At 44.8% G+C, this 22657-nt stretch overlaps 2 protein-coding genes across 2 annotated transcripts; both read right to left on the reverse strand.

Moving 5' to 3' along the window:
* Positions 1-11760: 11760 nt before the first annotated feature.
* LOC121868450 (A-agglutinin anchorage subunit-like) lies at positions 11761-16227 on the reverse strand. The gene is made up of 2 exons (XM_042369098.1): positions 15468-16227; positions 11761-11804 (listed from the first exon to the last, which is right to left on the reverse strand). The coding sequence occupies exons 1-2, from the start codon at positions 16225-16227 to the stop codon at positions 11761-11763; spliced, it is 804 nt and encodes a 267-aa protein (XP_042225032.1).
* A 1239-nt stretch (positions 16228-17466) lies between these two features.
* LOC121868451 lies at positions 17467-18060 on the reverse strand. The gene has a single exon (XM_042369099.1). The coding sequence runs from the start codon at positions 18058-18060 to the stop codon at positions 17467-17469; it is 594 nt and encodes a 197-aa protein (XP_042225033.1).
* Positions 18061-22657: the final 4597 nt, after the last annotated feature.

A 22657-nucleotide genomic window follows, 5' to 3' on the forward strand; every position in this document is an offset into this window, starting at 1 on the left:
TTAACCACTACTATGAACCACTACACCGAACCCCTACACTGAACCACTGCACTGAACCATCATTAACCACTACTATGAACCACTACACTGAACCATTGCTATGAACCACTACACTGAACCACTGCTATGAATCACTACACTGAATCATCAAGTGCCAACCACTAAGGATCCCCTACACTGAACCACTGCACTGAACCACTGCACTGAACCACTGCACTGAACCACTGCTATTAACCACTACTATGAACTCCTACACTGAAGCACTACACTGAACCACTACACTGAACCATCATGGTGAATCACCATATTCAATCACTACACTGAACCACCGCTATTAACCACTACTATGAACCAGCACACTGAACCACTGCTATTAACCACTACTATGAACCCTTACACTGAACGCTCACACTGAACCACTGCACTGAACCACTGCTATTAACCAATTACTATGAACCAGTACACTGAAATCCACTGCTATTAACCACTTACTATGAACCCTTACACTGAACTTCTACACTGAACCATCAAGTACAATCATCACTATGAACCACTACACTGAACCACTGCACTGAACCACTGCTATTAACCACTACTATGAACCCTCATACACTGAACCACTGCACTGAACCACTGCTATTAACCACTACTATGAACCCCTACACTGAACCACTGCACTGAACCACTGCTATTAACCACTACTATGAACCCCTACACTGAACCCCTACACTGAACCACTGCTATTAACCACTACTATGAACCCCTACACTGAACCACTGCACTGAACCACTGCTATTAACCACTACTATGAACCACTACACTGAACCCCTACACTGAATCACTACACTGAACCACTGCTATGAACTAGTGATGTAAATGTTTTTTCCCGGCGGAATAATACCGGTTTCTTCCGGGAAAAAAAATTATATGCATTTTTTTTTCTAAACAGGATTGAGAAGTTCTGTACCTGCCATTCTCTCGAAACAGTCTAATTACTTATATAATTGGATCACATTATTCTTTTCGTGAAATCGTTTTTTTCTTCAATAATAATAATAGATTATTTAACACATAAAGTATATTTTGAAACTATCAAAATACTGTACTGTAAAATATTGCTAATGATTGTACAACACCTCTGCAGAGTACAGTACTTTCCATTACCACTTTTAATAACAGTTATTGTAAATGAATGAAAATAAATGTGTAAATTATCTATAAACACAATAATGATTATCTTGTATTGGAAGTAATTCAAACGGTTAATTTACGAGAGGCTACAAAAAACATCGAAAAAGAATCGGATTTTTTTTTTTTTACACCTCTGCTATGAACCATTACTCTGGACCATTACTATGAACCACTATGGACCATTACTATGAACCACTATGGACCACTACTATGAACCACTATGGACCACTACTATGAACCACTGTGGACCACTACTAGGAACCACTATGGACCACTACTATGAACCACTATGGACCACTACTATGAACCACTATGGACCATTACTATGAACCACTATGGACCACTACTATGAACCACAGGACCATCATTATGAACCACCAGGACCATTACTATGAACCACACTATGGACCACTACTATGAACCATCAGACCACTACTATGAACCACTATGGGACTACTACTATGAACCACTATAAATTATTACTATGAACCACTATGACCACTACTATGAACCACGTGGACCATCATTATGAACCACTACAGGACTACTTCATTATGAAACTACTATGACCACTACTAAGAACCACTATGGACTACCATTATGAACCATCAGACTACTACCAGAACCACTATGACCACTTACTATGAACCATCACTTTATGGACTACTACTATGAACAACCACTATGGACTACTACTATGAACCACTATGGACTACTACTATGAACCACTATGGACCATTACTATGAACCACTATGGACCACTACTATGAACCACTATGGACCACTACACTGACCACTATAGTCAAGGGCCGACCATTGTAAGACCTTTATAGTGGCTCTACTTTTGCTTGTTTACCATTTCCTCTCCACCTTCTCTTCCCTCTCTCCTTTCTTTCTCCTCTCACTCTCCCTTTCTTTCTCTTTTCACTCCTCATTTTCTCTCCCCCATCATCACATACCTCCTCCTCCACTAGTTACTCCCTCTCCTCTCCACCACACACCCCTTTACCTTTCCCTCTCCACCACATCTCCCCTACCACACACCTCTTCACACCACCTCACCCTCTCCTCCTACCGTCTCCCTCCACCACACACCTCTTCTCCTCCACCACACCACCCCTCCCACCTCCCCCTCCACCACACATAACCCTCCTGCACTGCCTCCACCACCACCCACCACCCTCCCTCCCACTCCACCACCACCTCTCCCACCTCCTCCTCCACCACACATATCCCTCTCGTACCGTTTCCCACCACCACTCACCTCCCTCTCCTACCCCCTCCTCCTCCTCCCTGCTGATATTAAACCTCCAATGATATATGTATAAAAAAAACTACAAAATATATACGAGAAATAGATAAAATTTAATAAATATTTAATAAAGTACAAAGGAAAGAGACTACAGTACAGATGTGTTTATTTTTTCATCACATATTCGTAATAATTAAAAAAAAAGTAATAATATTCCAGAATCGAAAAAATGGAAGAACTGCCCAGAACCTGAGCCTTTGAGAACTATATTAATCCACATAAGTTTTAAAATACGAGGCGTCAAGGCTGGTGGGTTTGTTTACATGGTAAGACTACGAGACTAAATCTTTTTGTTTTTCTCTTGACAGCTAACAAAATAGATTAACTCAAGTAAACGTAAATTCATCTCCATGTTAAATAATAATGTGAATCTAGTTTTAAAGAAAGGGAGAAAAAATGTCCTAAATTGCCATAAATACGACAACAGTTCGCTAGTGTTTACGATCGCACCAGCCGGATGGGAACTACGACACTAAATTATTTCCCTGACAGTATACGAAACAATTCAAATTATTTTAACGTAACGTACAGTAGGTTAAACTAGATGAGTTAGGTTAGGTTAGTTAGTTCGATTAGGTTAGTCTGTTTAGTTAGTTAGGTTAGGTTAGGACAGAAAAGTTAGGTAAAGTTACATTAGAGTTTGACAGGTCAGGTTAGGTTAGTTTAGTCTCGTAGTCTCCCTAAGTTTATGGTAATTTCTCTCTCCCTTCACCACAACTAAATTCACCTTAACTAATTCAAATAAATGTGACGTAAGTTAAGTTTCATTTATCTGCTTTGGTTATCGTAAAACAATTTAGGCTCGTATGGCAACCGTAAAACAAAAACATTTAGGCTTGTATTGGTAACCGTAAAACAATTTAGGCTCGTATAGGCAACCGTAAAACAAAAACATTTAGGCTTGTATTGGTAACCGTAAAACAATTTAGGCTCGTATAGACAACCGTAAAACAAAAACATTTAGGCTTGTATTACACCCAAAAACATAAACACAAACAAGTCCATACACCTCGTCTGGTGTTTTTTTCTCCCTCTCTCTTCTTCTATTCAATTAAATTTTCATAACTTCACACTGTTTTTTTTTTACCACCTCCCCCTCCACCGACACCTAATTTGCATACTATGATTAAAACAAACACATTATCACAGAGATCCCGGACCGAATACACATGGAGGAGGGGGGGAGGAGGGGAGGAGGGGGGAGATGGGGGAAGGGGGGAGGAGCTGCTTGTACACCACCATCACCAGGTATTGGAATTAGTTACATATGCAAATGATAAGCTTAAAGAGAAAAGGGGGAAGGGAAGGGAGGAGGGGGAGGGGAGGGGGAGAGGGAGAGGGAGAGGAGGGGAAGGGGAGAGGGAGGGGAAGAGGGGAGGGGAGAGGAGAATAATACTGTGGATTAAGTAGGGAAAATATGATGATTATAAAAGGGAAAAATTATTAATTACTTGGATAAAAATTAAATATGGTAATGAATTAATTAAAAGGGTAAAATAGGAAAAACGTAGAAAATAAAGAAAATATAATGATTAAGTGTAAAGGAAAATATATAATAATTACCTGAATAAAGATAAATTATATTAATTAATTGGAAAAAGATAAAACAGGAAAAAAGGTAAAATATAGGAACATTTTCGTCTCATAAAATAATACACATTATTTATATAAACAATTTATCTTAAAAAACAAAAAAAACAATAACAAAAGTAAATAAAATATCGATAAACCTAAAATAAAGCCAAAATAAAACCTAAAATAAAACCCAAATAAAACCTAAAATAAAACCAAAATAAAAATACCTCAAATTTTTACACCCGAGACGAATTTTGTTAATAAGATAAAGATGATGAAGAAACAAATAGGGAAACACACCTTAAGGTATATTATTATCACGAGGCAAGAAAGACCTAAACGACACCTTCCTTCACCACCCAGACCCAGGCTAATACACAAGTAACTCTCTTTGTACTTCTGTGTAATCATGTAAGTAACTTTACATACACACACACACACACACACACACACACACACACACACACACACACTATGATATTTCCCAGCCCAAGCAAGGTCTCAAGAAATCTGGTTAGGTTAGGTTAGGTTAGGTTAGGTTTGGTTAGGTTAGGTTAGGTAAGGTTTAGGTTAGGTTAGGTTAGGTTAGGTTAGGTAAGGTTAGGTTGGGTTAGGTTAGGTGAGTGAGGTTTAGGTTAGGTAAGGTGAGGTTAGGTTAGGTTAGGTTAGGTTAGGTAAAGGTTAGGTTAGGTTAGGTTAGGTTAGGTTGGGTTAGGTTAGGTTAGGTTGGGTTAGGTTTAGGTAAGGTTAGGTAAGGTTAGGTTAGGTTGGGTTAGGTTAGGTTAGGTTAGGTTGGGTTAGGTTAAGTAAGGTTAGGTGAGGTTTAGGTTAGGTTAGGTTGGGTTAGGTTAGGTAGGTAAGGTTAGGTTGGGTTAGGTGAGGAGGTGAGGTTTAGGTTAGGTAAGGTGAGGTTAGGTTAGGTTAGGTTAGGTTAGGTAAGGTTAGGTAGGTTAGGGTTAGAGTTAGGTTAGGTTAGGTTAGGTTAGGTTAGGTTAGGTTAGGTAAGGTTAGGTGAGGTTTTAGGTTAGGTTAGGTTAGGTTAGGTTAGGTAGGTTAGGTTAGGTTGGGTTAGGTGAGGTGAGGTTTAGGTTAGGTAGGTGAGGTTAGGTTAGGTTAGGTTAGGTTAGGTAGGTTAGGTTAGGTTAGGTAGGTTAGGTAAGGTAAGGTTAGGTTAGGTTAGGTTAGGCTAGGTAAGGTTAGGTTAGGTTAGGTTAGGTAAGGTTGGGTTAGGTGAGATTAGGTTGGGTGAGGTTAGGTTAGGTGAGGTTAGGTTAGGTGAGGTTAGGTTAGGTTAGGTTAGTTAGGTAAGGTAAAGGTTAGGTTAGGTTAGCTGAAGAATTACAACTACATTGCCAACACTCACTTGTATGTAACTCTTAAAAGGATTAAAATGATAACAACCATTAAGATAACAAAATAACATACAGCAACATAACACAACATAACATAAAGAACAACTATGTTATACTGTAGGCGATAGTTTAGGGGTGACTGCGCTAAGTCCTTCACCATACAACATCCCTCATACGGGTAAACCCTGATCAGTCAAGATATGAAAGGCAGGCGTTAAGCTGATCAATTGAGACCCAAAGAGTGATCAATCATTATACAAGACTGATCATCTCTGCTTGCTGGGGCGGTGGGGTAGGGGAAAGGGGTAGAGGGAGGGTAGGGAGGAGGGGGTTAGGAAAGGGGGGTAGGGGAGGGGTAGGAAAAGGGGTAGGGAGGGGGAGGGAGGGGTAGGGAAAGGGTAGGGAAGGGGGTAGGGGAAAGGGGGGGTAGGGGGAGGGAGTAGGGGAAAGGGGTAGGGGAAGGGGGTGGGGGAAAGGGGAGTAGGGGAGGGGTAGGGGAGGGGGGTGGGGAAGGGGGTAGGGAAAGGGGGTAGGGGAAAGGGAGGGTAGGGGGAGGGGTAGGGAAAGGGGGTGGGGAAAGGGAGTAGGGGAAGGGGGGTAGGGGAAAGGGAGGGTAGGGGGAGGGTAGGGGAAAGGGGGTAGGGGAAAGGGGGTGGGGGAAAGGGGAGTAGGGAAGGGGGTAGGGGAAAGGGGGTAGGGAGGGGTAGGGGAAGGGGGTAGGGGAGGGGTAGGGGAAAGGGGGGTGGGGAAAGGGGGTGGGGGAGGGGGTAGGGGAGGGTAGGGGAAGGGGGGTGGGGAAAGGGGAGAGGGGAGGGAGGGGAGGGGAGGGGAAGGGGTGGGAAGGGGTGGGGGAAGGGAGTAGGGAAGGGGGTAGGGGGAAGGGGGTAGGGGAGGGGGAGTGGGGAAAGGGGGGTAGGGGAGGGTAGGGGAAAGGGGTAGGGGACGGGGAGGTAGGAGGGGTAGGGGAAAGAGGGGTTAGGGAGAGAGTAGGGGGGTTAGGGGAAAGAGGGGTAGGGAAAGAGGGGGTAGGGGAGGGGAGGTAGGGGAGGGGTAGGGGAGGGTAGGGGAAAGGGGAGGAGAAAAAAAAAAAAGAGAGAGAGAGATAAGCTAGTCATTACCTCATAAGCGACAGTATTAACTTAAGCTTCTATCGTTCAACACCTGACAGTGAACCAAGTACCGGGAGACACATCTGTAGTGTCAACCAAATAATGTTCCAATAATACACCTAAAATAATCATGTTTTTTATATAATTTTAAAACTTATTGTCTAGAGTATAAATTTAGTAAACATTACAGAAATTAATGTTTTAAGAATAAATTTGTGGAGTGGTAAGTCGGAGAGAGAGAGGCGGGTATCAGCCTCGTCTCACTACCAACTTATAAAACCCGTGATGGATGGGCCGCGTGATATTATCCTGACTGGTGGCTCTACTTCACCCCCCTCCCTGTCCCCAGTGTAGACGTGCGTGTAAGTGGGTGTAGGTGTAAGTGCAGGTGGGTGTTAGGGCCCGTGTCCACTTGAGAGTAAAGTGCTGTCGACAGCACTACTATTAAGAGGACGGGACTCTGAGAGTAACTGTCAGATAGTTAGAGTTTACTGTCCGACAGCTGCTCTCTGCTCTCGTGTGGACACAAGGTAGCCCACAACTGTCACGTCAACTCTCAGCTATACGGACCAGGTTCACAGTCTGACAGTGCTCTCGAGAGGTGAAGCATGGATTTGAATACAATCTCATCAATATATTAATAGGTCTAATTCAAACGTCAAGAGTATTCCTCTGAAAGACATGTTCAAGGCCAACAGATGGATATAAGTATTTCACTTCTAATTAACTAAAGATGTTATCACATTATTGACGATGAGTTTGCAGCATATTCATTGAAGCAACAGGTGTGGGTTATTTGAACTAAGCACTTGAGCATCAATACTAATTACTGGCATTGGACAGGACGTCTGGGTGTATTTTGTTGTTTACTTACCTGATGCCAAAAACCAGCGTCATAACTCGCTTGTGAACTGAAATGGCCCCTCATCCGTGTGTCTCTCTTGAATGAATGATCCAACCAATTTCACCAACTCTTCCACCTTAACTGCTGACATACGGGTGAAATTGTTGAACATCTTCTATCTGTAATTCTTTCCATAAGCCTGTTGTAAGCTGCCAGTTCACCTCGTCGATCCACCCGGTGCTTTATCCAACACCTTCTTTTCTGTTTTGGCTTTTTCTTCTCCAGCATCAGCATAACTGTTACTGCTGCAGCAAACTTTCTGTCACGTCCTCTACCACCCACTGCTACCGACTAACTGAGTCACTATACTGTAGAGTGTAGCTCTAGTCAGGTGGACACACCACTGAGAGTTCTCTCCGACAGTTAGTGTCGGGAAGACTCTCGACAGCTGAAACTCGCAGAAGTTTGCTCTCATGTGGACACACAGATGAGAGAACTGTCGACAGTAACTATCGAGTGTTCGCTCTCAGAACGGGCCTTAATGTATGTGGTCAGCATGCTCGCCTCGCAAGCCAGCGAACCCGGGTTCGATCCTCAGGCAGGGTGAAACTATGGGCAAGTTTCTTTACGCCATTTGCCTCTGTCTACCCAGCAGTAGTGGGGACCTGGATGTTAATCGATTTACGGATCGTATTCGGGGTCAATGGTTAGCCAGTACAGTTGGCGAGTTGTCCGGTCTACCCGGACTATTCCATGACACTGGGTCATGCAGCTCGTTAACTCAGGGTGTGGTTGTTGTGTTGGTGACAGCTTCTAAGCCTTAAACAAATTCACGCCTAGGAGGCCCTTGGGCCGGCCATCCTCCAACATGCGGGGCAACCATTATTATTACGGCATTATGTACAGTTACCACCCATAAACACATACCTTGTATATAAACACACGCGCCTGCTCCTACATACACTGTACCAACTCTCACAGAAAGTAAACAATCATCTTTATCATCATCATGGTCATTTTCCACCCTCACGTGGGTTAACCTGTGGCAGTTGTCCATGCTGCACAGTCTCGTCAAGTCTCTCATGAGGTCATTCTTATAACCTCTCCCATGTCATTCTTGACCTACCCCTGGCTCTTCTCCCCCACAACAACACCACGATACAACATACAACACCACAACAACTACAGAGAAACAAGTGAACAAATACAACACTAAGGAGTCGTGTATGAAGAATTTATGAGAACAATATCAGCAACTCTTATATGAGAGAGAGGAGAGAGAGAAAAGAGAGAGATTAATTAACCCACAACCATCCCTCCATCCTAATCCCATCCTTCCTCCCTCATTCCTTCATGCCTCCCACCCCCTCCCACTCCTCTCCCTCCCCACCTTCTCTCTCCCCCTCTCTCCTCCCACCCCCCTCCCTCCCCACTTTCTCCTCCCCCCCCCTCCCCCTTTCTCTCCTCCACCCCCTCCCTCCCACTTTCTCTCCTCCCCCCTCCCCACTTCTCTCCCACCCCTCCCTCCCCTTTCTCTCCTCCCACCCCCACCCCTCCCCCCACCTTCTCTCCTCCCCCTCCCCCACTTTCTCTCCTCCCCCCCCTCCCTCCCCCCCCCACTTTCTCTCCTCCCACCCTCCCCCTCCCCCTTTCTCTCCTCCCACCCTCCCTCCCACTTTCTCCTCCCCACCCCCTCCCCCCCCCCACTTTCTCTCCCCCACCTCCCCACTTTCTCTCACCACTTTCTCTCCCCTCCCCCACTTTCTCTCCTCCCACCCCTTCCCCACTTTCTCCTCCAACCCCCTCCCCCACCTTCTCTCCCCCTCCCCCACTTTCTCTCCTCCCCCCTCCTCCCCCACCTCGGCCACCACCAGAGAGCAGTGTTGGACCCAGACTGCTAAACAATTCAAGAGTGTGAATATCTGATCAGACCGCTGCTATTCTGGTGTGAGATCTTCCCTCCTCTTGTTTTGTCAGCAACTCCTCCTCTTCCTTCCCCTTCCTCCTTCCCTCATTCATCTTCTCCTCCTCCTCCTCCTCCATCACCTCGTACTCCTCCTTCCTCCTCTACCATCTCATTTCCCCCTCCTTCTTTTCCTCTCCCTTCTCCATCATAACCTCTTCCAACCTCCTTCTCTTCCTCCCCTCCCCCATTATCACATTTCCTCCTTCACTAACTCCTCTTCTTCCTTCTCTTCCTCTCCTCTTCCTCTTCCATACCTGACCATACAATTAATATTCAGGGCTGGGATCCTCTCTTGTTTGGTCATCTCCTCCTCCTCCATCTCTTCCTCTTCCTCCATCGCTTCCTCTTCCTCCTTCTCCATCTCTTCCTCTTCCTCCATTTCTTCCTCTTCCTCCTCCTCCTCCATTTCTTCCTCTTCCTCCTCCTCCATTTCTTCCTCTTCCTCCTCCTCCATCTCTTCCTCTTCCTCCATCCCTTCCTCTTCCTCCATCTCTTCCTCCTCCTCCATCTCTTCCTCCTCCTCTCCATTTCTTCCTCTTCCTCCTCCTCCATTTCTTCCTCTTCCTCCTCCTCCATCGCTTCCTCTTCCTCCTCCTCCATCTCTTCCTCTTCCTCCATCTCTTCTCTTCCTCTCCTCATCTCTTCCTCCATCTCTTCCTCTTCCTCCTCCTCCATCTCTTCCTCTTCCTCCATCTCTTCCTCTTCTTCCTCCATCTCTTCCTCTTCTTCCTCCTCCTCTTCCTCAGATGTAATTATGTGTTGTTCCACCTCTTTGTTTACACACGGCTTCCTCTTATCATCATCATCATCATCATCATCATCATCATCATCATCATCATCATCATCATCATCATCATCATCATCATCATTATCATTATTCACCGTGTCTACGTTTCTCCTCTACTTCCCTCAGCCATACATGAATGATATATTTTGATTTTATTTATTTATTTTTTTATTTTGCTAAAGCCACCAGCTAACCTTAAAGACACACCATTACTAACAAACAGCTAAATATAACCCCCCAAATAGCTTTAGCTGCCCGAGACTATACAGCTACTTCAAGAATATAATATAGTTACAGCTATAATAGGTTTACAGTTAGCTGGACCTTATGACTGTAACGCTAAAGACTCGTGTTAGTAAATAATAGCTAGTTGGTGTAGTATCTTTTGTGCCTGTATGAGTGCCAGTATCAGTGCCACCTTCTGCTTCACTCATTCCCATCATCACCACCACTACCACCACCCCTACCACCACTACTACCACCACTACACCACTACCCTACCACCACCCTTACCTACCACCACCTACCACCACTACCCACCACTACCACCACTCCCACCTACCACCACCACTACCCTACCACCACCACCACCCCTACCACTACACACCTACCACCACCACTACCCTTACCTACCACCACCACCCTACCACCACTACCACCACCCCTCACCACCACTACCACCCCACACCCCACCACACTACCACCCCCACCACACCACCACCCTACCACCACTACCCACCTACCACCACCACTCCACCCACCTACCACCACCACCCCTACCACCCACTACCCACTACCACCACACCCACACCACTACCCACCCCTCCACCCCACTACCACCCTCCCACCTACCACCCACCACCACTACCACCCACCCCACCACCACCCTACCACCACCACCACCCCTACACCACTACCCACACCTACCACCCCTACCACCACTCCACCCACCACCCTACCACCACCCACCACTCACCCACCTACCCCACCACCTACCACCACTGCCACCACCACCACCACTACCCTACCACCACCCCACCTACCACTACCACCACCACTACCACCTGCCCACCTACCACCACCCTACCACCTACCACCACCCTACCACTACCCACCACCACCACTCCACCACCACTCCACCACTACCACCACTCCACCACTCCCTTACCTACCACTACCACCACCACTACCACCACTACCCTACCTACCACCACCACCCTACCACCACTACCACCACCCCTACCACCACCACTGCCACCACTACCCCTACCACCACTACCCACTCCACACCACCACCACCACTACCTCACCCCCCCCACACCCACCACCACTACCCACACCCACCACCACCCCACACCACCCCCTACCACCACCCCCACCCTCACCCCTCCCCCCACCTACCACCACCACCCACACCTACCACCACCCCACACCACACCCCCTACCACCACCCCACACCACTACCTTCACCCTCCCCACACTCACCACCCTACCACCACCCCCACCACCACCCCACACCACTCACTTCACCCCTCCCCACACCCACACCACCACCACCTACCACCACCCCACCACCACTACCCCTTATCTACTTACCAGTACCAGGGATAGTAGGCACTGCCGCTCAAGACCACAGGTAGCATACAGGTTCCTCATCAAGCACCGTACCTGAAACCAGAACACAACAGGTTAAAGCGCTGGATGACCTGGAGAACTGGTTAAAGGTGGAGAGAGAATGAAGGAGAAGGAGAGGGGAGGAGGAAAAGGAAGAGAATGAGGTTTGGGGAGGAAGAGAATGGGAGGAGAAGAATGGGAGAGGAGAAGAAGGATGGGGAGGAGGAGGAGGAGAGGAGGTTTGGGGAGGAGGGGAGGAAGAGAAGGAAGGGAAGAGAAGGATATGAAGAGGGGAAGAATTGGGAGATAGGGGAGGAGGAGAAGGAGGAAGGAAAAAGGAGGTTTTGGGGGGAGGAGGAGGAAAACAGAGAATGGGGAGGGAAGAAGGCAGGAAGGTAGAAGAAGGAAAGAAGAGAGGGAGGAAGAGGAACTGATGATGATGATGATGATGGTAATGATGATGATGATGATGATGATGATGATGATAATAACAATAATCCTAAAAATGATAACCGAGACATAATTATCCATCATTAATTACAACTTATTACTGACTAATTAATCGGTTACTGTACTGGTATATTAATTAATTTAAATACACCATACAAGAATGTTGTATATGTATGTATGTATGTATGTATGTCGGCTGTATGTATGTATGTATGTATGTATGTATGTATGTATGTATGTATGTCGTGGCTGTATGTATACTGTAACACACTGCAACATGTACACTGTGATATATATACTATAGCCTGAACACGTGACAAACAAGTATTACGTGACACAGGTAAGTAAGAGGTGACACAGGTATTAATTAACACGAGTACAAGGTGACAGACAGGTACTAGGTGATACGAGTACAAGGTGAGACAGGTACTAGGTGATACGAGTACAAGGTGAGACAGGTACTAGGTGAAAGAGTACAAGGTGAGACAGGTACTAGGTGATACGAGTACAAGGTGAGACAGGTACTAGGTGATACGAGTACAAGGTGACAGACAGGTACTAGGTGATACGAGTACAAGGTGACAGACAGGTACTAGGTGATGAGACAAGGTGAGACAGGTACTAGGTGATACGAGTACAGTGACAGGCAGTACTAGGTGATCGAGTACAAGGTGACAGACAGGTACTAGGTGATACGAGAACAAGGTGAGACAGGTACTAGGTGATACGAGTACAAGAGACAGGTACTAGGTGATACGAGTACAAGGTGACAGACAGGTACTAGGTGATACGAGTACAAGGTGAGACAGGTACTAGGTGATACGAGTACAGGGTGAGACAGGTACTAGGTGACACGAGTACAAGGTGAGACAGGTACTAGGTGATATGAGTACAAGGTGACAGACAGGTACTAGGTGATACGAGCAAGGTAGACAGGTACTAGGTGATAGAGTACAAGTGACAGACAGGTACTAGGTGATACGGTACAAGGTGAGACAGGTACTAGGTGATACAGTACAAGGTGAGGAGTACTAGGTGACACGAGTACAAGGTGAGACAGGTACTAGGTGATACAGTAAGGAGACAGACAGGTACTAGGTGATACGAGTACAAGGTGAGACAGGTACTAGGTGATACGAGTACAAGGTGAGACAGGTACTAGGTGACATGAGTACGGTGACAGGCAGGTACTAGGTGACAGAGTACAAGGTGAGACAGGTACTAGGTGATACGAGACTAAGGTGACAGGCAGGTACTAGGTGATATGAGTATAAGGAGACAGGCAGGTACTAGGTGATACGAGTACAAGGTGAGACAGGTACTAGGTGATACAAGTACAAGGTGAGACCTAGGTGATACGAGTACAAGGTGAGACAGGTACTAGGTGACACAGACGAGTACTAGGTGGACACAGACGAGTACTAGGTGACAAAGACAGTATGTGTGCAGAGGAAGACTTTGACCACCTTCCAGTACTAAGTTGAAGAGAGAGAGAGAGAGAGAGAGAGAGAGAGAGAGAGAGAGAGAGAGAGAGAGAGAGTGGATGGCGGCGCCTCTTGAGATCAAAGGAGAGAGGATTATTAGAACGGAGGAGAGGAAGAGTAGGAGGAGAGAAGGAAGAGGAGGGAAAAAAATGGCCTAAGTGACAAAGGAAGAAAAAAATGTAAATGAAAAGGTTGGGAAAAATCCTCAAGGAAAAATAATACTGGAACAGAGAGGAAATAAAAAGAACATGAAATAAAGTCTTTGAAAAAAACAAAAACAACTCTAGGTTAAGGAAAAAATAGACGAAGATGATAAATAAATGAGAAATATTAAAAGGAGAAAGAGGAGAAAATAAAGAGACGAAGGTAATAAATGGAAGAGAAAGAGAATAGGGGGAAAAAGAGGAGAAAATAAGAGAGGATAAAAGAGACGAAGATTATAAATGGAACAGAAAGAAAAAAGGAGAAACAAGAAAAAAATAAGAGAATTAAAGGGAAGAAAGACAAAATGAGAAAAAGAGGATAAAATAGGAGATAATTGAAGAGAAAAAGAAAGAGAAAAGGAAAAAAAAGAGCAAATAAGAGAAGAAGACGAAGATAATAAATGGAAGAGAAAGAGAAAATTATAAAAAAAATAAGAAAGGATTAAAAAGGAAAGAAAGAAAGAGGAAAAGAGGATAAAATGTGAGAGAATTGAAGAGAAAAAGACTAAAACAAGAGAGGATTGATGGCAGACGAGTGGAAAGCAAGAGAACATGACAGAATAGGAAGGTTAAGGGTTATGTACGCTAACAGACGGAAAGGTCATGGGGGAGGTGCTGCGGCATACACACACATACATACATGCATATACACATACATGTATACATACATTCACACGCACAAACACACATACATACATACATACATACATACATACGAGTACATACATACTAGTACATACATACATACATACATACTAGTACATACATACATACATACATACATACTAGTACATACATACATACATACTAGATACATACATACATACATGCATATATAAATATATATATATATATATATATATATATATATATATATATACATACATTCACACACACACAAACACACAAACATACATACATACATACATACTAGTACATACATACATACATACATACTAGTACATACATACATACATACATACTAGTACATACATACATACATACATACTAGTACATACATACAACATAGATACGTACATATATACATACTTATATTCACACAAACACACACATGCATACATACATACATTCACACACACACACATACATATATACGTTCATACGAACACATACATACATACATGCATATACTATATACACAGACATACATACATAATAGTACATACATACATACTAGTACATTCATACATACATACATACATACATACTAGTACATACATACAGTACATACAGACGCATACATACATACATATACACATACAAACAAATACATACATACATACATACACACACATACATATACACACACATACATAAACACACACATACATATACACACACATACATACATACATACACAGACTGAACCACACTGCAACACAAGGATGGGGCCTCAAGAGTTAAAACCTTCCCTCCCATAACAAGGTACAGACAGACAGACAGACAGACAGGGAGAATGAACGGAAGAAAGAAGTGTAAGAAGGTAACGAAAGAAATGACAATAAAAGCTGGGATAACTGAGAGGAAAATCTGATAGGAATAGAAGTGATGATGGTGACATGAGCGTGGTGATGGTGACATGAGCGTAGGTGATGGTGACATGAGCGTAGGTGATGGTGACATGAGCATAGGTGATGGTGACATGAGCATAGGTGATGGTGACATGAGCGTAGGTGATGGTGACATGAGCGTAGGTGATGGTGACATGACATAGGTGATGCAGACATGAGCATAGGGTGATGGTGACATGAGCAAAGGTGATGGTGACATGAGCAAAGGTGATGGTGACATGAGCAAAGGTGATGGTGACATGAGCATAGGTGATGGTGACATGAGCAAAGGTGATGGTGACATGAGCATAGGTGATGGTGACATGAGCAGAGGTGATGGTGACATGAGCAAAGGTGATGGTGACATGAGCAAAGGTGATGGTGACATGAGCATAGTGATGGTGACATGAGCGTAGGTGATGGTAGCATGAGCGAGTATGGTGACATGAGCGTAGGTGATGGTGCCATGAGCGTAGGTGATGGTGACATGGAGCGTAGGTGATGGTGACATGAACATAGGTGATGGTGACATGAGCATAGGTGATGGTGACATGAGCATAGTGATGGTGACATGAGCGTAGGTGATGGTGACATGAGCAGAGGTGATGGTGACATGAGCAAAGGTGATGGTGACATGAGCAGAGGTGATGGTGACATGAGCAAAGGTGATGGTGACATGAGCAGAGGTGAGATGACATGAGCAGAAGTGATGGTGGATGATGAGCAGAGGTGATAGATGGTGAATGAGCAGAGGTGATATGGTGGACATGAGCATAGGTGATGGTGACATGAGCAGAAGTGATAAAGGTGACATGAGAAGAGGTAATGATGGTGACATGAGCAGAGGTGAGTGATGGGTGACATGAGCAGAGGTGATGATGTGACATGAGCATAGGTGATGGGTGACATGAGCAGAGGTGATGAAGGTGACATGAGCATAGGTGAGATGGTGACATGAGCATAAGGATGATGGTGACATGAGCAGAAGTGATGAAGGTGACATGAACAGAAGTGATGATGAGTGACATGAACAGAGGTGATGAAGGTGACATGAGCAGAGGGATGAAGTGAATGAGCATAGGATGATGAAGGTGACAATGAACAGAGGTGACATGAAGGGTGACATGAGCAGAGGTGTGATGAAGGTGACATGAGCAGAGGTGATGAAGGTGACATGAAATAGAGGGACATAAAGGTAATACATGAGGTGAATGAAGGTGACATAGATAAGCGATGGTGACATGAGCAGAGGTGAAGGTGACACAGAGTAGAGAGGTGACATTGAAGGCAGACATGAGCAGAGGTGATGAAGAAGATAACATAGCAGATCAGCCTTAAAAAAAAAAAAAAAAAAAGATACAAATAAACAAGCAAACAAATAAACAAATACAGTGCCGGGATCAGTGACAAGTAAAACAAAGGATAGAATGTTTACCTCCCGGGACGATCAGCTGATAAAGGTCAGACCTAAATGTTTTGACGGGGGAGGGTAAAGGTCAACACGGCAGCTTCATGGTGTAAATACTGAACAAGGGGGAAGAGTAATACAGAGATGCTTATGAGGGTCTGGTGTGTGGTGGCGACTTATTGGCGTGACAGCTTTACATACATACATACATACATACAAGGTTACATACATATACATACAAGGTATTAACATACATACATGATTATCATACATACACAAAAAGTTAATGTTTACCTCGTATATCAAATATAAAAAATATAAGAGAAGGACCTGTGTATGAGTAATAGAGTTTTAAAACGATCATCATTATTAAATTTGATGTCCGCTTATTAAATTCTGATGTCCATTAAATTCGGATGTCCGGGCCATTAAATTTGATGTCCGGGACTTAAATTCTGATGTCTGGCTAAATTCTGATGTCCGGCCATTAAATTCAGGTGTCCGGCCCATTAGATTCCCAAATGTCTGGGCTATTCAATCCCCAAATGTTCATATTAAATTCCAAATGTTCAGCTATTAGATTCCCAAATGTCTGGGCTATTAAATTCCCAAACTATTAGATTCCCAAATGTCCGGCCCATTAGATTCCCAAATGTCTGGGCCATTCAATCCCCAAATGTCTGGGCCATTAAATTCCCAAATGTCTGGGCCATTAGATTCCCAAATGTCTGGGCCATTAAATTCCCAAATGTCTGGGCCATTAGATTCCCAAATGTCTGGGCCATTAAATTCCCAAATGTCTGGGACATTCAATCCCCAAATGTCAGGGCCATTAAATTCCCAAATGTCTGGGCCATTAGATTCCCCAAATGTCTGGGCATTCAGAATTCCCAAATGTCTGGGCATTAGATTCCCAAATGTCTGGGCCATTAAATTCCCAAATGTCTGGGCCATTAGATTCCCAAATGTCTGGGCCATTAGATTCCCAAATGTCAGGGCCATTAAATTCCCAAATGTCTGGGCCATTAAATTCCCAAATGTCTGGGCCATTAGATTCCCAAATGTCTGGGCCATTAAATTCCCAAATGTCTGGGCCATTAGATTCCCAAATGTCTGGGCCATTAGATTCCCAAATGTCAGGGCCATTAAATTCCCAAATGTCTGGGCCATTAAATTCCCAAATGTCTGGGCCATTAAATTAAGAAGGAAAGAAAATCTATTAAAAAAAGTAAATAAAGTCAACAATAAAAATAATCCAAGATACAAAAACACACACACACACACACACACACACACACCCATTGACTTACCAATGAAACTCTTCAAGGAGTTCTCCCCGGAGCTTGCTAAACCCCTCTGCGCCATCATCAATGCTTCTCTCAGTCAAGCCAGATGCCCAGCTGACTGGAAGACCTCTTATGTATCACCAGTGCCCAAGTCAACCAGCCCACAATCCTTAAATCAGCTACGACCTATTGCAATCACCCCCAATACCCAGCCTAATCTGTGAAAGTTTTGTGTTTGACTGGGCTTATGCTGATATTGCAGGAGTCGTAGACCCTCAGCAATTTGGCAACATGAAAACTTCCTCCACCACTCACTGTCTTGCCAGCTTTCTCGATTACATATACCGCCATCTCAAAGTGAGAAAATGTCTATGGCCTAGCCATAGCCATTGATTCACTAAAGCGTTCGACCTAGTCGACCACAATATAATCATCAACAAAGCTATTGACCTCAGGCTTCCGGAGAAGTCTTATACCATAACACAGACTTCCTCATTGACCGACGCCAAGCTGCTTACGCTTCCGAGGGCTGTCTCACCTTTCAGTCACTCACCTGTGGCGTCCCCCAAGGCACCAAGATGGGACCACTCTGCTTCCTTATGCTCATCAATGATGCCCTAAGAGAAAACCCTGCTCGCTGGAAATATGTCGACGACTCCACCATTGGGATCAGCGTCAACAATTCTGCTCCCAACTATACCGCCCTTCAGGATTTATTGAACAGTCTCCAAAGCTGGGCCACCAACAACCATGTCACCATCAACCATACCAAGACCATGGTTATGCACATCAACCCTCTCCTCCGACATTGTCCACCTCCTTCCATTACTCTAGGTCCGAACACACTCCAGGTTGTGAATTCACAAGCTCTCAGCGTCACCATAGACAACAAACTAAATTGGAAACCACACGTCAGTGAAGTTGTCAAATCCTCCAGTTTCCGTCTCCACCTCCTCCGCCGACCTCCAAGTCCCTCCCAGGTTCCTGCACACAAGCTCCTCAGTGTATACACAACATTCATACTTCCCAAGCTCACCTATGCCTCCCCCACCTGGTCTTCCTCCCTAAATGCCACACAACGTAAACACCTAGAAAAAGTGCAAAAGAGGGCATGCAAGATTATTTTCTCCCCTTCCTACTCCACATATCAAGAAGCGCTCAACACACTGACCCTTTCGACTCTCACTGACCATCACCACGGCCTCATCTGCAAATTTGGTAAGAAGCTTCTACACCATCCCCGACACCGGCTCCTACTACCACCTGAGATCCCTTGTCCGAGAATTGCTGTTCGACACCACAACCGCATCCAGCCCATACGTGCACGAACTGATCGCTATAAGAACAGCCCAGTCCCAACCATTGTAAACATTATCAATAACTTGTAATAAATCAGTGTATTCACTCCCAGTAAACACTGCTCCTTACACTGTCACTATGTTGAAATGAACTGTAGTTTGAGCTTTTCCCCATCTAGCTATTATATGTCTTATTTGTGTCACTTATGTTACTTGTATATTATTTGTAATTCGTAACCCATTCCCCAAATATGTAACTGTATATTTTCAGCCTTCTGACTGCCAAGCTCTTTCAATAAACCGTTAATTATTATTATTATTATTATTACACACACACACACACACGCACACACACACAGGTGGATCACGGAGGCAGTAATTTATAGCTCAAGGTGTAGCTCTTGATGGCTCACACACACACAGATGGATCACGGAGGCAGTAATTTATAGCTCAAGGTGTAGCTCTTGATGGCTCACACACACACACACACACACACACACACACACACACACACACACACACACAGATGGACTACGGAGGCAGTAATTTATAGCTCAAGGTGTAGCTCTTGATGGCTCACACACACACACACACACACACACACACACACACACACACACACACACACACACACACACACACACACACACACACAGATGGACTACGGAGGCAGTAATTTATAGCTCATGTAGCTCTGATGGCTCACACACACACACAGATGGATCACGGAGGTACAATTTATAGCTCAAGGTGTAGCTCTTGATGGCTCTCACTCTGGGAGGAGGACCACGCCACTAGCTAGAAGGTTTGGTGGAAGCAGATGAGTTGAGTTATGGAGGAGGAGGAGGAGGAGGAGGAGGAGGGGAGGAGGAGGAGGAGGAAGAGGAAGGGGAGGGGAGGAGGAGGAGGAGGAGGAGGAGAGGAAGAGGAGGAGGAAGAGGAAGGGAGGAGAGAAGAGCAGGAGGAGAAGAGTGGAGGAGGAGGAGGAGGGGAGGAGGAAGAGGAGGAGGAAGAGGAGGAGGAAGAGGAAGGAGGAGGAAGAGCAGGGAGGAGGGAGGAGGAGGAGGAGGAGAGAGGAGGAGGAGGAGGAGGAGGATGGAGGAGCAAGAGTTATGGTGGAGGAGGAGGTAGGAGGAGGAAGAGGAATTAAGGAAGGTGGAGAAGGAAGGTGGAAGAGGAGGAAGAGGAAGAAGATATCAGCCAAATCTGTGCATGAGAAAAAGAAGAAAGAAAGAATAAATGGAATAGAAAGAGAGATAAGAGAAGTTAAGAGACCATGAATTAGCATAAGAAGAGAGAGAGAGAGAGAGAGAGAGAGAGAGAGAGAGAGAGAGAGAGAGAGAGAGAGAGAGAGAGAGAGAGAGATCAAATAAAAAAAATTAATCAACAAAAACCAAAGGAGGAGAGAACTAATTACAATACTAAAGCTAAAAACAAAATAGAAAGCTAAAACAACAACAACATCAACAATGGTAAATAACAGCTAAAGTATCCACATTAACGATAAACAAGAGCTAAAACAATAACAATACCGATAAACAACAGAAGCTAAAACAACCATATCAAAGCTAAATGAATAGCAATAACGATAAACAAGAGCTAAAACATCCAAAGCAAAGTTAAAACAACAATAAACAAAAGCTAAGATAACGAATTAACTTCTAAAATAATAACCCAAACGATAAACAATAACGACAACAACAACAACCCCTGAAAAACAAAAGCGTTCACAAAAGCGCGCGAATTTTTATAACCCCCCTCCATAAAACAAAAGCTATCGAAAACAAGTGCCGGAATAACATCACGCGAACAGTACAGACCGATAACAATGAACGACAATAACAACACACAATAACGAACGAGAGAGAGAGAGAGAGAGAGAGAGAGAGAGAGACTGGTCACCCCTTTACAATGTGCACCGCTTCAATCAGGGTCAGCAACGCTACTTCTACATACATACATACACACACACACACACACACCCACACACACACACACACACACATGTAAGACATCACTGGCCGTTGCCCTTGTTGACTTTAGGAAGGCTTTTGACCTTGTTGATCACTGCACTGTTATCAACAAGGCTATTGCACTAGGGCTGCCCACCAACCTGGTCTCATGGCTCACTGATTTCTTGAGCGAGCTTCGTCAGACAGTGAGGTACCAGGGCTTGGTCTCCACATTACAACACCTCACCTGCAGTGTTCTCCACTGTGCTTCCTAATCCTGATCAACGACGCTCTATCGGATACTCCTCACAGGTGGAAGTATGTGGATGACTGCACTGTGGGGGTTACAGTGGACAACACCGCACCAGACTACTCATCGCTACAAGGCACCCTGGACAGGCTACAGGCATGGACTACGGAGAACAAGGTCACCATCAACCACACCAAAACCGTAGTAATGCACATCAATACCGCCACCACTCCAGTGCAAGTTCCAGCAGTCACAGTGGGTGCCCATCCTCTCCAGTTAGTGCAGTCTGCCAAACTCCTGGGTGTTACCATAGACCACAAACTGGACTGGAAGGCCCATGTAAACAACACAATCAAAGCAGCCTTGTACCGACTCTACATGCTACGACGACTCAGGTCACTTGGGGGACCCACGCCAGAGCTGAGGACCATCTACAACGCCTTTATTCTCCCCAAACTAACGTATGCGTCACCAGCCTGGTCGTCTTCTCTCAACTCTACCCAACAACGTCAGCTAGAGAAGGTATAGAAAAAGGGCCGCAGAATCATGCTCGGCGCAGACTACTCAGGCCACACCAACGCCTCTCTCCACCCCGGAAATGCCATCCCTCAGTGACCTCCACCACCAAGCACTAGCAGGGTTTGCAGACTACTGCACCACCCCTGTCATCGCCACCTCCTGCCCCCTGCAGCCCCCTCACCCAACTCGCGCAGTCCCTCACTACAACAAAATTCAGCCCATAAGAGCCCCCGCACCGATAGATATAAGAATAGCACCATCCCATCTATTGTTAAATAATAAACAACTCCCTGATTTATGTACTGTACAGCCCTGTAAATGTATTCAACGTATTACTATGTTCAAATCACATGTAAGTTTGTATATTTTCAGCCACCGGCTGCAACTCTATTAATAAACCGTTTATTATTATTATTTTATTACACACAACACACAGGACTTCTCAGAATATACGACAATAAACAAAAAACAAAAGCCAATAAAAA

The sequence above is a fragment of the Homarus americanus genome, unplaced genomic scaffold (genome assembly GCF_018991925.1).
Source record: "Homarus americanus isolate GMGI-L3 unplaced genomic scaffold, GMGI_Hamer_2.0 scaffold45632, whole genome shotgun sequence".
Taxonomy (NCBI): Eukaryota; Metazoa; Arthropoda; class Malacostraca; order Decapoda; family Nephropidae; genus Homarus; species Homarus americanus.

Excerpts from the sequence above, each read along its gene's own strand:
- LOC121868451 (XM_042369099.1), bottom strand. The coding sequence starts at position 18,060 with ATGGCCCAGACATTTGGGAATTTAATGGCCCAGACATTTGGGAATTTA.
- LOC121868450 (XM_042369098.1), bottom strand. The coding sequence starts at position 16,227 with ATGTCCACCATATCACCTCTGCTCATTCACCATCTATCACCTCTGCTC. Across the intron at positions 11,805-15,467 it reads GTCACCATCACCACGCTCAT|GTACGGTGCTTGATGAGGAA; the intron begins GTCACCATCATC and ends TTCTGGTTTCAG.